Genomic DNA, 14,224 nt, shown 5'->3' on the forward strand with positions numbered 1-14,224 from the left:
GAGAAACTCATCCCTGATGAAATATTTGGCTCTTATAACTTCCGGCGGTTCCGTTGGATCCGCTACCACCCCGGGTTCAACCGGCGTCTGATACCGCGAAAATTCTGGAAAATAATCCTCCAATTTGTGCTTACCCGCCTTCACTTTTTCCGCCAAAAGATCTTGTTTGTTTAGAAACAATATTACAGAAATTGTGCGGAGCCATCTGTGGGAAAAACAAAACGATTCATTCAGCGTTGTTGCAGAAGAAAAAATCCACCTCGTGTTATGAAAAAATTCCGATTCGTTAAGATTGAAAAGTTCTATTGAATCGTCGGATTTGAAAAGAATTAGAGAAATTATGCAGAAGTGTCGGGCTCCACCCCAGAACGGCTCCAAATCATTTTTTACAAATAGCTACGTGTGTTCTATGGTGGCGGAAGGTGGCGATGATTATCAAAATTTTGATAAATTCAAAATATATAGAATTCTGGAAAATATGTCCCCAGGGCTGCAGCTCGAATTTTCTCCTTTTGATGTGTGCACGGAATCGTTGGATAGGTTCGGAGCACCTTGTTTATTTCGTATCTTGATTTTTTGACCTCCCCTCCGTTTTCTTTTCCCTCACTAATATTTATCGTGATCGAAAAAGTTGAAAAAAAATATATTTTAATTTTTTTTTTTCTAAAAAAAAGGTCATGCGACATTATAACGTGATTAGTTATGTTTTTTCCTTCCATGAAGAAGTCGTGAAAAAATGTACAAGCTGGTGCCGCGATCATAAATAATTATAAGAAATTCTTTTCACTTAAAAACGTAAAAAAAAACAGCCGGCTTATCGATGGAGCCCCACTTCTGCATAATTACCGTAATTGGAATTGAAAGTGTAGCGAAAGTGTCGGAAAAAATGTCCGAGAATATCGGACGAGAAGAAAGATCATTTGTCCAGATTTACTAACCGATTGTTCCAAATACTTTTGAACAGATCAAGACTCTCCCTAAGTCTCAGTTTAGTTGGATCTTCTCTGAGGACCATGTTGTAGCTACTGCATGCTGTTACGAATATTATCGCCGTGACATCGTTGAAACACTGTATCCATTTTCTCCTCTCGTCACGTTGACCACCAACGTCGAACATGCTGTAATTTTAAAAGTTATGAGAAACACAATTTCGTATGATAATTGGCATGGAAATTGGATTCGATGCTTCCCAAGAAATCGAAATTTCGTCTTCGTCGCGTTTCGTTCGTTCCATCGTGCACGTACGGAAAATAATTAAAATTATGATTGACGAATTCTGCAATTTCATTAAAGCCCAAAACTCTAAGACTCCAATTCCAAAAAACTTTCAGAATCCAAAAACGATGACTTACTGAAAATTAACTTTGTCGACTTGAAACCGTGTTTCAAAGATTCCCGAAGTAAGAACTCGACACCTCAGGATATCCTGAAAGAGTGAGAAGTAAAACAGTGACGAGTGGCCAGGTAAATAGAGACGTGAAAAGATTCGGGGCTGTGACAACTCACTTGTTCCGTTGGCGTGTAGTCCGGTTTTTTTACAATAGCAACTTTGTCTAGAAAACTGAAAGCAGAAAAAAGGCGTGGATTAAAAAAGGTGGACTGACGGTTCGATTGAGATCGATGGGAATGCAATTCTGTGAGTCTGTCACGAGCATCGGATGACGAGCATCGCGATATCGTCTGTAATCCCAAAGTAATACGAAATTTGGCGATTGGCCAAACAAGGGGGTGAGTTTTGATGGAAAAAAAATTCTTTCAATACGGATAAATAGATTGGTAAATATTTTTAAAGGAAGAGTAGAGACGAGATTGATTCTCGAAGGGAAGCGCTTTGGGGGCTGAATCTCCGGGTGCACACGTTCAATTACCGAAACATCTATCTTTGCGCGACTCGTTTAGTTCAGCCCGAGGTATATGAAAACCTAATAATATAGGAAGATAAGGGAGTTAGAGGTCTCTTATGGCGAAAGAAGGGGAAAAGATTTTCTCGGTACGAGAAAACGCCGAATGAGGGACGAAAGGGAAAAGGGGGAGGGAGGGAGAGAGAGAGAAGAAGAAACTGAGAGAGATGCCCCGAAGAGGCAAATCGATCGCGGGTGGCAGCGTCCTACCCTAACCCCGACCGTCTCCGGCCGCCCTCGGCCGCGGTACAGCTCTCTGCTGGCGACCCTCTGGCTCTCTCTGCTCCCCGCTCGCGCTCGCTGGCTCTCTTTCTCTCTCTTTTCGCCTCCCACTTCCTATCCGGGTCATGGGTCACTGCCACCGCTGCCCGTTATCAATCGTACGTGCAAACTCTTCTTTGCTTGTATACGAATATATGTACGAGAGGCTTCACAGGAGAAACGTGAAGCGAACCGTGCGGAGCAAGAGAGAGAGAGGAAGCGAGACAGAATCGTATGTACTCAACTGGGCACGTGTTCGTGCGCGCCTACGTTCAGGCGTTTATGCAAGCTTTATAAAACTCTCTGTATAAAAAAATAAAGAAAAAAGAAATATTTTTTCAACCGGTCGACGAAAAAGAATCTAAAATAAATACGATTTTCCGCACGGTGGATAAACGAACCGCGGCCTCGTTATTTTCGTTTTTCTCCGCGTAAGCGGAGATGAGACTCGAAGCTTCCCCACTTAAACTCCAATCGAATGGAGCCGATTGAAAAATCATGACGGACCCAATCCTTTCCGAGTCGGACGGATCTTTAATTTCATTCACTCGCGAAAAATCGAGCCTTCGAGCCTCGTTTGATTATTCTGACTATTATGTGGCGCTCCAAAGTGCGTCTTCGCATAAAATTCGTAAGAGAATGAATGTCGATTTTTTTGAATGAACTGCTCCGTTATGACACACGTCCGATCTAAATTTACATGCGGAATACTATTTTGATAATCTTCCCGTAGAAATAGAATGTGTAACGACCTTTCAAACACGTGAATTCACGAAAATAACTTGAATTGCAGGGCTCGGATCGAAGAGATTACGAGCGCAGACGAGCCTGCTCTGGCAGCTCAACGGATAATTATGCCTTATTATTGAATTGTACGCTCGTTTGAAAGAACGCCCTCGTAAAGAAAGCTTGCTTTTCATCAGCACAGTTGCCGTAAACAAAATATCGCATTACGCATTCGAATCTAATAATAACGTTCAATCGCTCGAGTCCTCGTTTTGTTGCGGAACCGATGAACGATGGTAAATACGTTTAAGACACAAGAATTAAATTAATCTCTTTCGCGCCAAATATATCGAGCGAAGCTTCGGTGGTAATTCGATTTATAGGCAAGTTATTCCTCGCCTTCTGCGAACAACGGGAGCTGCTTTTCGCATCCGGTTCTTTGAGGACTTCCGCAACAGGATTTTATCAAATTCCCCAGTAATTGCGGGCTTTGACGAATTCTCTGTAATTCGAATTTACATCCTCAAATTTACTATTTCCAAGCGGAAGTTGAAAGAGGCGAAAAATTTTCAGCCCAACGACCAGCCGAACAGGACCAACCGCTTTCTCGTGTGGCGTGTCAAAATTCCATTGAGAATTCGCACACAGTGACGCTGGCCGAGCTTCTGAATAACGAGAATCTCCGAGCGATGAAAAAAGTTTGGAATTAAGGTAGATTATGCTCGTAATATCGTATTTTATGGGTCTCTAAATTGGGTCGATTTTTTCTTCCTAATTAAAGACTTTATCACTCTAAAATAGTGTCAGAGTTATTATAATTCGAAATGATAAATACATTTTTTCAAATTATTTTTTGGCGAATGAAATTACAAGTCTTTATCTGAACGGGGATCCATCACTGACTGAACCCCAAATTTCATTCGTCCCAGGCTAAAATGCTATGGGTTTTTATGTTAAAAGACGCTTTAGAGAGCGCCAAGGGAAAACACAAAGGGAAATGGATCAAGAAAAAAGCGTCAATAAAAAGACAGAAGGCTGTGACAGGAATGGCCTGAGCCGAGAAGAAACGAAATGCCGAAATAAGCTGAGGTTACGAGTGCTCATTTTACCAATTTTGTTCAATCCTTAATAACGTAATACACATTAAAAGTATGGATCAGTCGACTAACCCCATTTGGAATTTTCGAAATCGAAATTCTCCGGCACAGTTTGACCGATTAAAAAAAGGCTCTGTCAGCCTACGCAGGACGATGGCGAAAATCGACTGACGGAGCCTTTTTTCAATCGGTCAAACCTTCGTCATATAGTTCATTGTTATTGTGTACTCGTTCATAAACTTCGTAAGAAGCGTTCATTCGTTGTATGGAAAGAAAAATGATTTTTGAAACATGGTTGGTGCACCGGCAATTATGAAGTTGCGGAGCAAAATTTTGGGGTCGTAGAGAAAAAGGGACGATCGGCGATGGTGATCCTTTGGGCTCCAAGTGTCACTATCTGGCGGAAGAGTTTTGTACTAAAGTATGTACAGTGCGGGGTACGTTAAGAGTTTCAATCGATATTTGCTAGCTTTAGCACAATCGACTTACGAGCGTGTCTACGTTGAGTGCCGCAACAGTGCATATATTTATGTCACAAATACTGGCAAATAAAACAACAAGTGTAATTAAGAAACGAAGAGGGGACACGGCTCGGCGTCCATACTTCCGTCGTTTCCTTCGAGAGTGAGTCGAGGTCTGAGCCTCGTGGAGACTCAACACGATCGAAGCGACGACAGGTGGATGAATATTGTGCCCAAAAGCGGAGGACTAAATTCTGAGGCTTCTCGAACGACGAAAAAAGGTTGTACGAAAGTCAGCCTTTTTTTTCGGCGCTTCCAAAAGTCATAGATCGCGGCTCGGCCGAAAAAAGTGGCGTCCATAAACGAGAGAAAAATTGCTGATTAGAGAAGCAGCTGCGCGAAGTACGAAGCATCGATTTCGCTGAAGTATTTTTGTCGATGTACTTCGTTAAACGAATAAAATGGGAAAAAATATGAATGGGAAGGGAGCTGAATGGCAGAAGGAAAATATCAGAAAAGAGAGCGAGGGTGAGGCGATTGCACAAAAGTTGCTGTGGCTACAGCCGCCTCGGAGGCTACCCGCAGGTGGAACGCGAGCACAGGAGCCCTTTAGCGTCGGGTATTCAGCCCGTTGGATAAAGAGAGCCGTGCGAGTTCATCCCGCAGGTTCCTCCGCAATTTTTTCGGGGTCGAGACTCGTCCATCTTTCGAGTCCCACGCGCGGCCTGAATCGAGGAAAATTTGAAGTAACAACGCGATCGGCGCTTTGCGTCCGTTCGGAATCAAGGATTCGACAGAATGTAAATGCTTTTGGGATTCGTGCAAACGCGAAAGACGCATAGGTCACTCGAGCCCCTCCTTAATTGACAAATAGAAATACGCACTTTGGGGGCATAACGAGTACGAAGAGACGCCAATAATAATGGCCTTATTCCTGGCTTTCTCCTCCCAGCCCTCGTTACGAACGTCAATTTCGAAGATGTGCTCGGGCCGATTGAGAACTCGATACCTTTCGCTCCAGCCGGTGAATAATCGAAATAATTGCTGTCCATGTTCATCCCCGAGTCTCGGACCAGCGGAGCTCTCGTATCGGACGAGAATGAACTTTTGGAAGCGGACAAGAGAAACGAAACTGGTGATCCATTGGCGGATTACGCTTTTGACGTTTCGGCTCTTGGGTGAGTACGAACGCGAGGACTCCCTCGATGTAACCTAACGAAATCGCGCTTTGAAAGTGCCCGGATTTCGCGATGCGTTTTATTTGAAACAGCCTCTACCTTCGTCGCGCGATCACGCACATAGCGTGAGCTTATTGTCATCTATAGCGAGGGCGAGTATTTCGAAGCATATCCAAAAATACATTTTGCTATTTATAAACTCGGGACCCGGTATTAGCGCGGCTGAGCGGGGCCGAGAAACAGGAAAGAGCTTTTTGTGTGTGCGTGTCGCTCTCGTGGGTTGTGGAGCGTATAAACTGCACGATCGTCAACGACCACGACGACGACGCTCGCAGACGTTTACGGAGTGTCAAAATTCGTGCAGAGAACTATCTCACTCTCATTTTTTCATTCTATCTCTAACGCGGGGAGCAAAAAATACGCGATTATTTCATAACCGTTACGACCGCGGCGATCTTTGACGTCGAGCAGTCCCAAGAAGAATTCTCTTCATAACAGGTTTTTTTATCCTCCTTGAACCCTCGTTACGGTATTCCTTTCACGAACCCGAATATTCTACAAATAACTCATTTTAAATTACAGTTAAGTTAAAGTGCATGCGAATCGATTGGCGGAATTTGTGGTCAGGTTACGCGAACGTTTAATAAAGAATTGAAACTTGAAAAATCGTAAAACTTCTGCGGGAGCTTACGGAGATTCCATCATCACCGAATTCCTATTGAATGATTCATGAAACTAAATAATTATAAATTCCTGATACAAACTGTCTCACAGATAGAAAAAAATTTAAGGAATCCGCGTAGCGACGATAAAAATAAAGGATTACCGAATGCTTAAGGAAGTTGAGGCATTAGAATGAAAATGATGTCATCGCTTTTAGACCGATTGCACCTTATTAAGTGTAAAGAAATATCAGTTAAATTTTCAGACAGTTTAGGAGCGTCGTTGCTGAGATAAATCAATAACAATTTGGGCCAAATAACATTGTAACCTTACGAAAGTAATTCAGTGATATCTCCGTTAAAAATGATGCGAAAAGTATGAAATTTTTTGGGCAACAAGGCTTGCTGAATAATGCCAATTTTTTTCAGATTCATTAGGAGACTTGCTGAGATTATATTAAAGCGGTTCCTCCACGAGACAGTTAAATTAGGAAATTATTTAAATTTGGCATACGTATTGTTTAACATATGAACAACACCTATATAAAATTTTAACAAGTTTCACCATCCCGAACCCGAGACATATGTAATTAGAGTTGACTCAATTAAGGAGTTTCGGTACAAAAGTCAAAATATTAAGAAATTGATCAAATTTGGTGATAATGTTCTTCAACATCAAGTGCGAAGACACAAATTTTTTCAAAATTTTCATCTACTTAGTTATCGAGTAATTACGCATTAAAGCAGATTTCTTATGCCCGGAATGTATACCTATATGTATGGAAATGCTATGCTTATACACTTGAACTTTAGTGATCAATTACTCGATAACTGTGTAGAAGAAAAATCTTAAAAAATTTGCATTGTCAAATTTGGCACTAAAGAATATGTTCACCAAATTTTATAAAATTCTAAACTTTTTGAAATTTTTTATGTTTTTAGCATGGTTTAGCATGGCAACATTGTATCGCCTGTACCGAAACTCCTTAACACGTAACATATGGACCATGCATAGGCAAACAGCACATTATTAATTCTACCGCTAGTACTAAAATCAGGAAGTTCATAAAAAACGAGGAGGAGCTAGAGCAGGATATCACAGTTATTGTGAACAAAAAATCAAGGTGATTGACCATCTAGTTTGACAGATATTATAGTCTCGAGAAGTACGAAGGTGCAGGCTGCATACGATATATTTTGCAAGCGAACAAGCGAATGTCGTCTGTATAGGCAACCTTTTCTGTGTGTTGAAGCGTAGCCCGGATCGTTCCGTCAAAAAATTTACTCGCGATGTCGGATCAAAAATACTTTTAGAACAAATTTTACGAAAGCAAATGATATTTTTACTATATCTGCTGGCACCGAGTACGTATATAGGCTCTTTACGAAGTTATTGATTACGATCCGAACGAATTATCAACCCTTTTAATATGCAGATGGTACATAACTTTTGGTTGGGGCTGTCGCAGAGGATCGACCTTAATAATAATCTGTTTCCCGTGCAGTTTTTTGAGGCTAGGATCGTCACCGTCCGTGTTTTCGACTGAGCTTTCACCAGTTTTTCGTCCTTTTTTTCCCAACTCCTCTTTAAGGAAGTTGAGGCTGTACAGTCATTTTTTTTATCCAAAAGTTATGACCTGTACCTTTCAAAAGTTAGGCCAGTTTACAGTTTGGCAATGTTGCATACACTTTGAAGAAAAGTTGGGGAAAAAAGACGAAAAACTGGTGAAAGCTCAGTCGAAAACACGAACGGTGACGATCCTAGCCTCAAAAAACTGCACGGGAAACAGATTATTATTAATATAATCTCAGCAAATCTCCTAATAAATCTGAAAAAAATTGACATTATTCGGCAAGCCTCGTTCATGTTGCCCAAAAAATTTCATATTTTTAGCATCATTTTTAACGGAGATATCACTGAATGTGTCTTGACTTCCATAAGATTACATGTTATTTGGCTCAAATTGTTATTGATTTTTCTCAGCAACGACGCTCCTAAACTGTCTGAAAATTTAACTGATTTTTTTTACACTTCACTTTATGAGATGCACTCGGTTTAAAAGCGATGACATCATTTTCATTATAATGCCTCAATTTCCTTAAAGTGTATGCAACATTGCCAAACTGTAAACTGGCCTAACTTTTGAAAGGTACAGGTCATAAATGTTGGGTTAAAAAATGACTGTACGGACTTCCTCAAAAAAATGGAGGAAGCAGAAACTTTTCCTATATAACCGCGACTTCTCCGAGGTTAGGAATCTGAAAAGAATACTTTAATGATTTCACGATTGAAAACAAAAACAGGACGCCGCAACAAATTATTTTTTATCATTGAGAAAAAAACTCCAGCGATTGGTCTTCCTACAGCATTATTTGAATTCTCACAAAAACCACCGAAAATCGGGCACGAAGGACTCAAAAAGCACGCATAAAAGTCCATCGAGTTGCTTCTAGTGAGAAGAAATATTTTAAGAAACGGAAAATCCGATGTTCCCCTCGAACGAACGTGATCGTTCGAACCTCCGCTCGAATTTGCTCCAAAATAATCGGATTCGATTCTACCGGGATGAAAAAAATACTAATTTCGATGAAAAATCGCGATAATTAATGAAATTACGAGTGATGAAATTACAAATGAAACAACAGCGAATCATCGAAAACGCGATCGACAGCAATGTGCGTATATCAGAAGAGCGAAAACTTCGTTAAACTGCACGAGTAAATTCGAGTCTGGTTTCGAGCAGAGGCAAAAGGACGCACGGGTGCTATGGAAGATGGTCCCCGTGTAACGCAGAAGCATGCACCCACACAATCGTGCGCGTATAATATCGCGAAGGCCTGATCTAAATATAGACAAACGAGGAGTATAATTAAAGTGTTTGACGATTTGACAAGCGCGAAGCGAAGTCACATGCGACGGCTGTTTGGCTAAGCGGATAAGCCTCTGTTTACGCCTGACATTTGCGCCTCTGTCTAACAACACCATATCCACCACGAGGGCAGAGATATGCATCCGATTCTCTCGCCAGCAGCGAGTACAGTTTATGCACCGAGGAACGATTTGCTCGTTTGACGGAATCCATTTTCATTAACGAAAATCTCGCAGACCATTTTTTTGCTGAACTCCGCATCCTTTCTTTGCTCGATCAAACGATGAAAATTTCTTTAAGCGAGTTCATCTGGTAATCGAATTAACGAAGAGATTTCGAATTTAAAATTCGAGTACAATAATGAATAATGAAAAAATGTCCTGTCAAAATTTCAAGGCCCGGGGATACTTTGTTCGGGGGACAAATATTAAAACGGATTCTCCGCAAACGATCTCTTACGGGTTTCGGTGCTTTTCCCGTCTTTAAATAGAAAATTTGCAGACTTTGACAAACAGCTGTTGCACTAACTTTCATAATTGATAGAAAAAATTTGAGGAATATGTTTACAGCTTCGTAAAGTCCTTTCAGTACTTATAAAGTTCGCAATTAATGATTTTTTTCTCGAAAAATGTTGATTATTGTAAGTTTCACCAATATTTTTATTAAGGAGGGTGGCTACACTCTTCAAAATGATAAGAAATTGATCAAATTTGGTGACAATGTTCTTCAACAGTAAGTGCGAAGACACAATTTTTTTTCAAAATTTTCTTCTGCTTAGTTATCGAGAGTAATTACGCATTAAAGCAGATTTCTTATGCCCGGAATGTATACCTATATGTATGGAAACGCTATGCTTATACACTTGAACTTTAGTGATCAATTACTCGATAACTGTACAGAAGAAAAATCTTAAAAAATTTGTATTGTCAAATTTGGCCCTAAAGAACATGTTCACCAAATTTTATTAAATTCTTATCATTTTGAAATTTTTAATGTATTTAACATGGTTTAGAATGGCAACATTGTATCGTCGGTAGCCACCCTCCTTAACCGGATTCGTTTTCCGATCGACGCAATAACTCACGCTAGGGAGTTGCGATAAAATATGAAGGACGGGTGAGAAAATTTTAATGTAATTGAGAAAAACTTGTTTTTTCAGACGTTTCTGGCATGTTTTAATTATGCCAAAGGTTTGAGCACTGATTATGAGACGAACGCGTGTGAAAAATTGTGTCAATAACAGCTGTGTAGACAGGCTGCGGGTCGGGGCGTTGCCAAACTCACTGGACCAAATACGCTCCTCGCGATAATTTTTCTTTTTAACTCGGTAAGAATCGTCGAAGCCGATTTATTCGTTCGAACAGTTTGTATCGCGCATTTGGCTGCGCGCGTACTTCGTAGTTGCTTCAAGAAAACAATCAGACGGCCCGGACTCACGCGTCGTTGAGTCTCATCTCGAAAATATTTTGTCGGGCAAGCAAATGTTTTGGTTGAGAAAAAGGAAATTTGTTTCGATCTTTATTTCTTTCTTTCGCCCCGAAACGTCGCGGGAAGTTAAAAGTAATACTATTTTATAAGACTCTCGATCCACCGAATCGTATTTTCCCGTATCCCTTCCTATTTATCGTGTCTGAAGTGTTGTCACAGCCTGACTCATTACATCGTTTTATTTTCTTGTTCTCGCGTTCGTATACGATGAAATCGAGTCCGGTTACCGTCCGATTTCCCCCAACACCGAATTTGATTCTTCTTCGGCATCCTCATCCGCTCCGAAGACTCCCACGTGCACCACGCATGAATGGATACACCAAATTATGATGATTTTATCCGAGCCGAAAATAAATCGAGGGGGATGCCTGCGTACGCCGAATATGAATATAAAAAATGATGATAGTCGGCGATTTCGGAGCTCAAATTTATCACATTTTTCTACCACGTGCGTACGAGAAAATACTCCGTCCAAAGTAGCTTCATTTCTTCTGGCATTGAAAATAGATTTTTCTTATAGAATCAACGGGTTCCAGTTACGAATTGCGTTTTCAATTGAGTCAGAAGGTTGTCGAGCGTGAGTCGACTCAACTTGACTCCAAGATCGAAACACTTTTTCACTGCAGTCTCTTCCATCCCGTCGCGCTTCGTAGGTGAGAATTTTCATCGATTTTCATAGCAGAGCTTCCCCGTTCTGTGACAATTTCAATTCATTTTTTCCAATTAGAACTCAGCCAATATTGGAAGAATGAAAAAGCCACGAGAAATCTACATTTTTCATGGTTTTTTTTTTCAAACACCAAACAGTTTAGTAGAATCGCAAGAAAAATCTGTTAAAGGATGGAAAAAAATGTTCATCGATCGTGCGAACGCAACGGTTTTTCAACGATCGAACAGAATAAAATAATCCCCAGTCGAGATAGGAACAAAGTGATTTTTTATCGCCATAAAGATCTCCGGAACAGTCGCGTGGGTATTTAATGCATTCGGAATATAAATGTAAAAGTTGTACGCGAGTGTGACACGACAGGTCGAGTCCCGGTTGTCCTCTTAAAGCGATTACCTCGTTAAGGCATTGTCTCTATTGGTATACATCGAACCGGTGTCACGAGTCGTCATCGTCATTCCAACTTTTTATCCTTTCAAACGCTCTGTTTATAAACACGTAGCGTGCTCGTTCGAGTGTTCGTGTGTTGGTCGACCGCGGTGAATCGTGAATCGGTAGATTTAACACGAAACACATGGATGCGTCAATTTTTTGAAATTCCTTTTCTTCACTATCGTCGAGAGGATTTGAGCGAGAAGAAAGGTTCGATCGTGCGAAGAAAAATACTTTTTCTTCCGATTTTCGCAGATTATTCCACCACAGCCGACTGACAAAAGTTGTAAAATAGAGGCTCATTGAATTTTTCCTCGGAAATTTGCGTGAAAATGCGTTTGATGAATTTGCACTCGCGATATCTCCAACCGTTTGGAGGATCGCCGCCATCAAAGTGAGAGGTTCAGGTCCGAGTGGCGAGACCACTCCAACTTTTATTCTGAATCGCGCCGCGTGAATTGGAGTTGACGAGGAAGCTCGTCGTGTTTTTCCCCTCGAATAAAAAGTTTTCGATACACCGCTCGCTTTATTCCCGACGGTAATCGGCATTCCATATTCTCTAATCGGAGCAGGATCTCCCGTATAAACAGGAGTTAGGAAGCGAGAGAAGAGGAGGAGGAAGAAAGGGAACCCGTGGGAGACCACCCACGATGCAATTGGATCGCTCAATTTCTCCCGGCAACTTTGCTTTCTCGCTTTCTCTGTGTCTGTACCGCGGGCGGACGGAGCAGTGGCTGAGAGGAACGCGACGGGAATAGCTGAACCTACGCGCTTCGAATACCTCCGTTAAAACTTATCCCGAAGCTATATTCTCCCGGAACTTTTCTCTCGTATATCCCCTACGATTCGGCGTTAATTCGATCTCCGGTGGGGCGCAAGTTCGAGCGAATAATGCACGATGAAATATGGCTTCGTGTTTCCCACATTTTACCTATCGAAGCTCATCAGCGCGATGACAGGTGGGTGTGCAAAAAACAAGCTTCTGCCCCGCGCCGTGAATGGGAATTTTACGTCACGCCGCGACCAAATGTTTTTCCCTTTCTGTCCCGCGTCACGCACGTGTGAAAAGCGTCATGAGGCTACGCGTGAATAATAACGCGATAATGCTTTTGTCCGCGGACGGCAGCGAGCCTCGTCGAGTCGCGAGCACAAATCATTGCTGCAAACGAGCCATTTTTTACAGAAAATTATACAATTTTAGTGCGTTTTTTTCGATTTCAAATAATGCCGACGATATTTTCGATCGCGTAATTTCTTCCCTTTTTTCTTCTCCCCTCGAGTAATTCCATACGAAATAATATCGAGATCATTAAAATCTGATGATGATCTGGTTTTGGAGGAAGGACGTTGAATAATAATTTGTATCGATTTGGCCAGCCAGAGCTTCGTTCCTCTCTTGACACAGCACATCTATATCTGGCGCTCGGTAAAAGAAACCCGCGCCATGGAGCACCGGTATCGCCGTTCCGCAGCCGTTATCGTACGTACGAGCTGCCGTTTTTTCACCTTTTTTATCACGATCGCAGCGAGATAGCGGCGGTCGCGTTGTGTCATGCACGATAACGGAAACATGTGTGCGCGCATATGTAGAATCTGCGTGGGATACGATGACGCGTCCGTTCGAGGCTCACTATTCCCAAACGAAGAGAGAGACAGAGAGAGCGAGAGAGAGAGAAAGGAAGCCCGATATTTCCCAGCGGACCGAAAACCCGAGTCCGCGATCGAGCAAATATAATTATCCAAAAAAGCCTGGTTCCTGAAACATTGAAACAAAGGAAGGGTCAAACACGATTGAACGTCGACGATTAAGGTAAATCATGCCCGTAGGATCCTACTTTATGGGTGTCTAAATTGCGTCGATTTTTACTTCCTCATAAAAGATATCATCACTCTAAATTAATGTCAGAGTTATTAATACGAAATTGTAAATAAATTTTTCCAACTTATTTTTTGGTTAACTTAATGAAATTACGAGCGATTAATTAATCGGGAATCCATCACTGATTGAACCCCAAATTTCATTCGTCCCTGGCTAAAATACCATAGTTTTTTTATGTTAAAAATCGCTTTAGAGAGCGCAAAGGGAAACTGATCAAGAAAAAAGTGTCAATAAAAAGATAGAAGGCTATGACAGGAATGGTCCGAGCCAAGAAGGAACAAAATGACGAAATAAGCAAATGTGAGGTTGCGAGTGCTCATTTGACCAATTTTGTTCAATCTCAATACACCTTAATTACTAATAAGACAATCGTCTCGAATTATTTCCCAGACCTTCGTCATATTATTCATTGTTATTGTGTACTTGTTCAAAAACTTCGTAAGAAGAGTTCGTTCGTTAAATGGAGTGAAAAACGATTTTTTACGCATAGTCCCTATAACCTTGTGTGTTTTTCTTCATATTTAAACACGTTTTTCTAAACAACCAATAAGACGAACCCTTTAAAACTTGATATGCGAGTCAAGCCATGGAAACTCTGTGTA

The 14,224-nt window shown here is 41.3% G+C and overlaps 1 protein-coding gene and 1 long non-coding RNA gene across 3 annotated transcripts in view; one reads left to right on the forward strand and one right to left on the reverse strand.

Annotated features, from left to right (window-relative positions):
• Galphas (G protein alpha s subunit) overlaps window positions 1–14,224 on the reverse strand; it is a 43,879-nt gene that overhangs the window by 10,786 nt on the left and 18,869 nt on the right. For both annotated transcript variants that reach the window (XM_043413442.1, XM_043413443.1), the window contains exons 7-10: window positions 1,507–1,561; window positions 1,353–1,426; window positions 939–1,118; window positions 1–205 (exon numbers count right to left, since the gene is read on the reverse strand). In XM_043413442.1, the coding sequence (XP_043269377.1) occupies window positions 1–205; window positions 939–1,118; window positions 1,353–1,426; window positions 1,507–1,561 (514 nt within the window). The remainder of the gene's footprint in view (window positions 206–938; window positions 1,119–1,352; window positions 1,427–1,506; window positions 1,562–14,224) is intronic.
• Window positions 12,442–13,642, forward strand: LOC122407314 (uncharacterized). Its single transcript, XR_006260181.1, has 3 exons — window positions 12,442–12,702; window positions 13,121–13,223; window positions 13,334–13,642. It is a non-coding gene; the product is annotated as an uncharacterized lncRNA (long non-coding RNA).

The sequence above is a fragment of the Venturia canescens genome, chromosome 2, assembly GCF_019457755.1.
Source record: "Venturia canescens isolate UGA chromosome 2, ASM1945775v1, whole genome shotgun sequence".
In the NCBI taxonomy this organism is placed as follows: Eukaryota; Metazoa; Arthropoda; class Insecta; order Hymenoptera; family Ichneumonidae; genus Venturia; species Venturia canescens.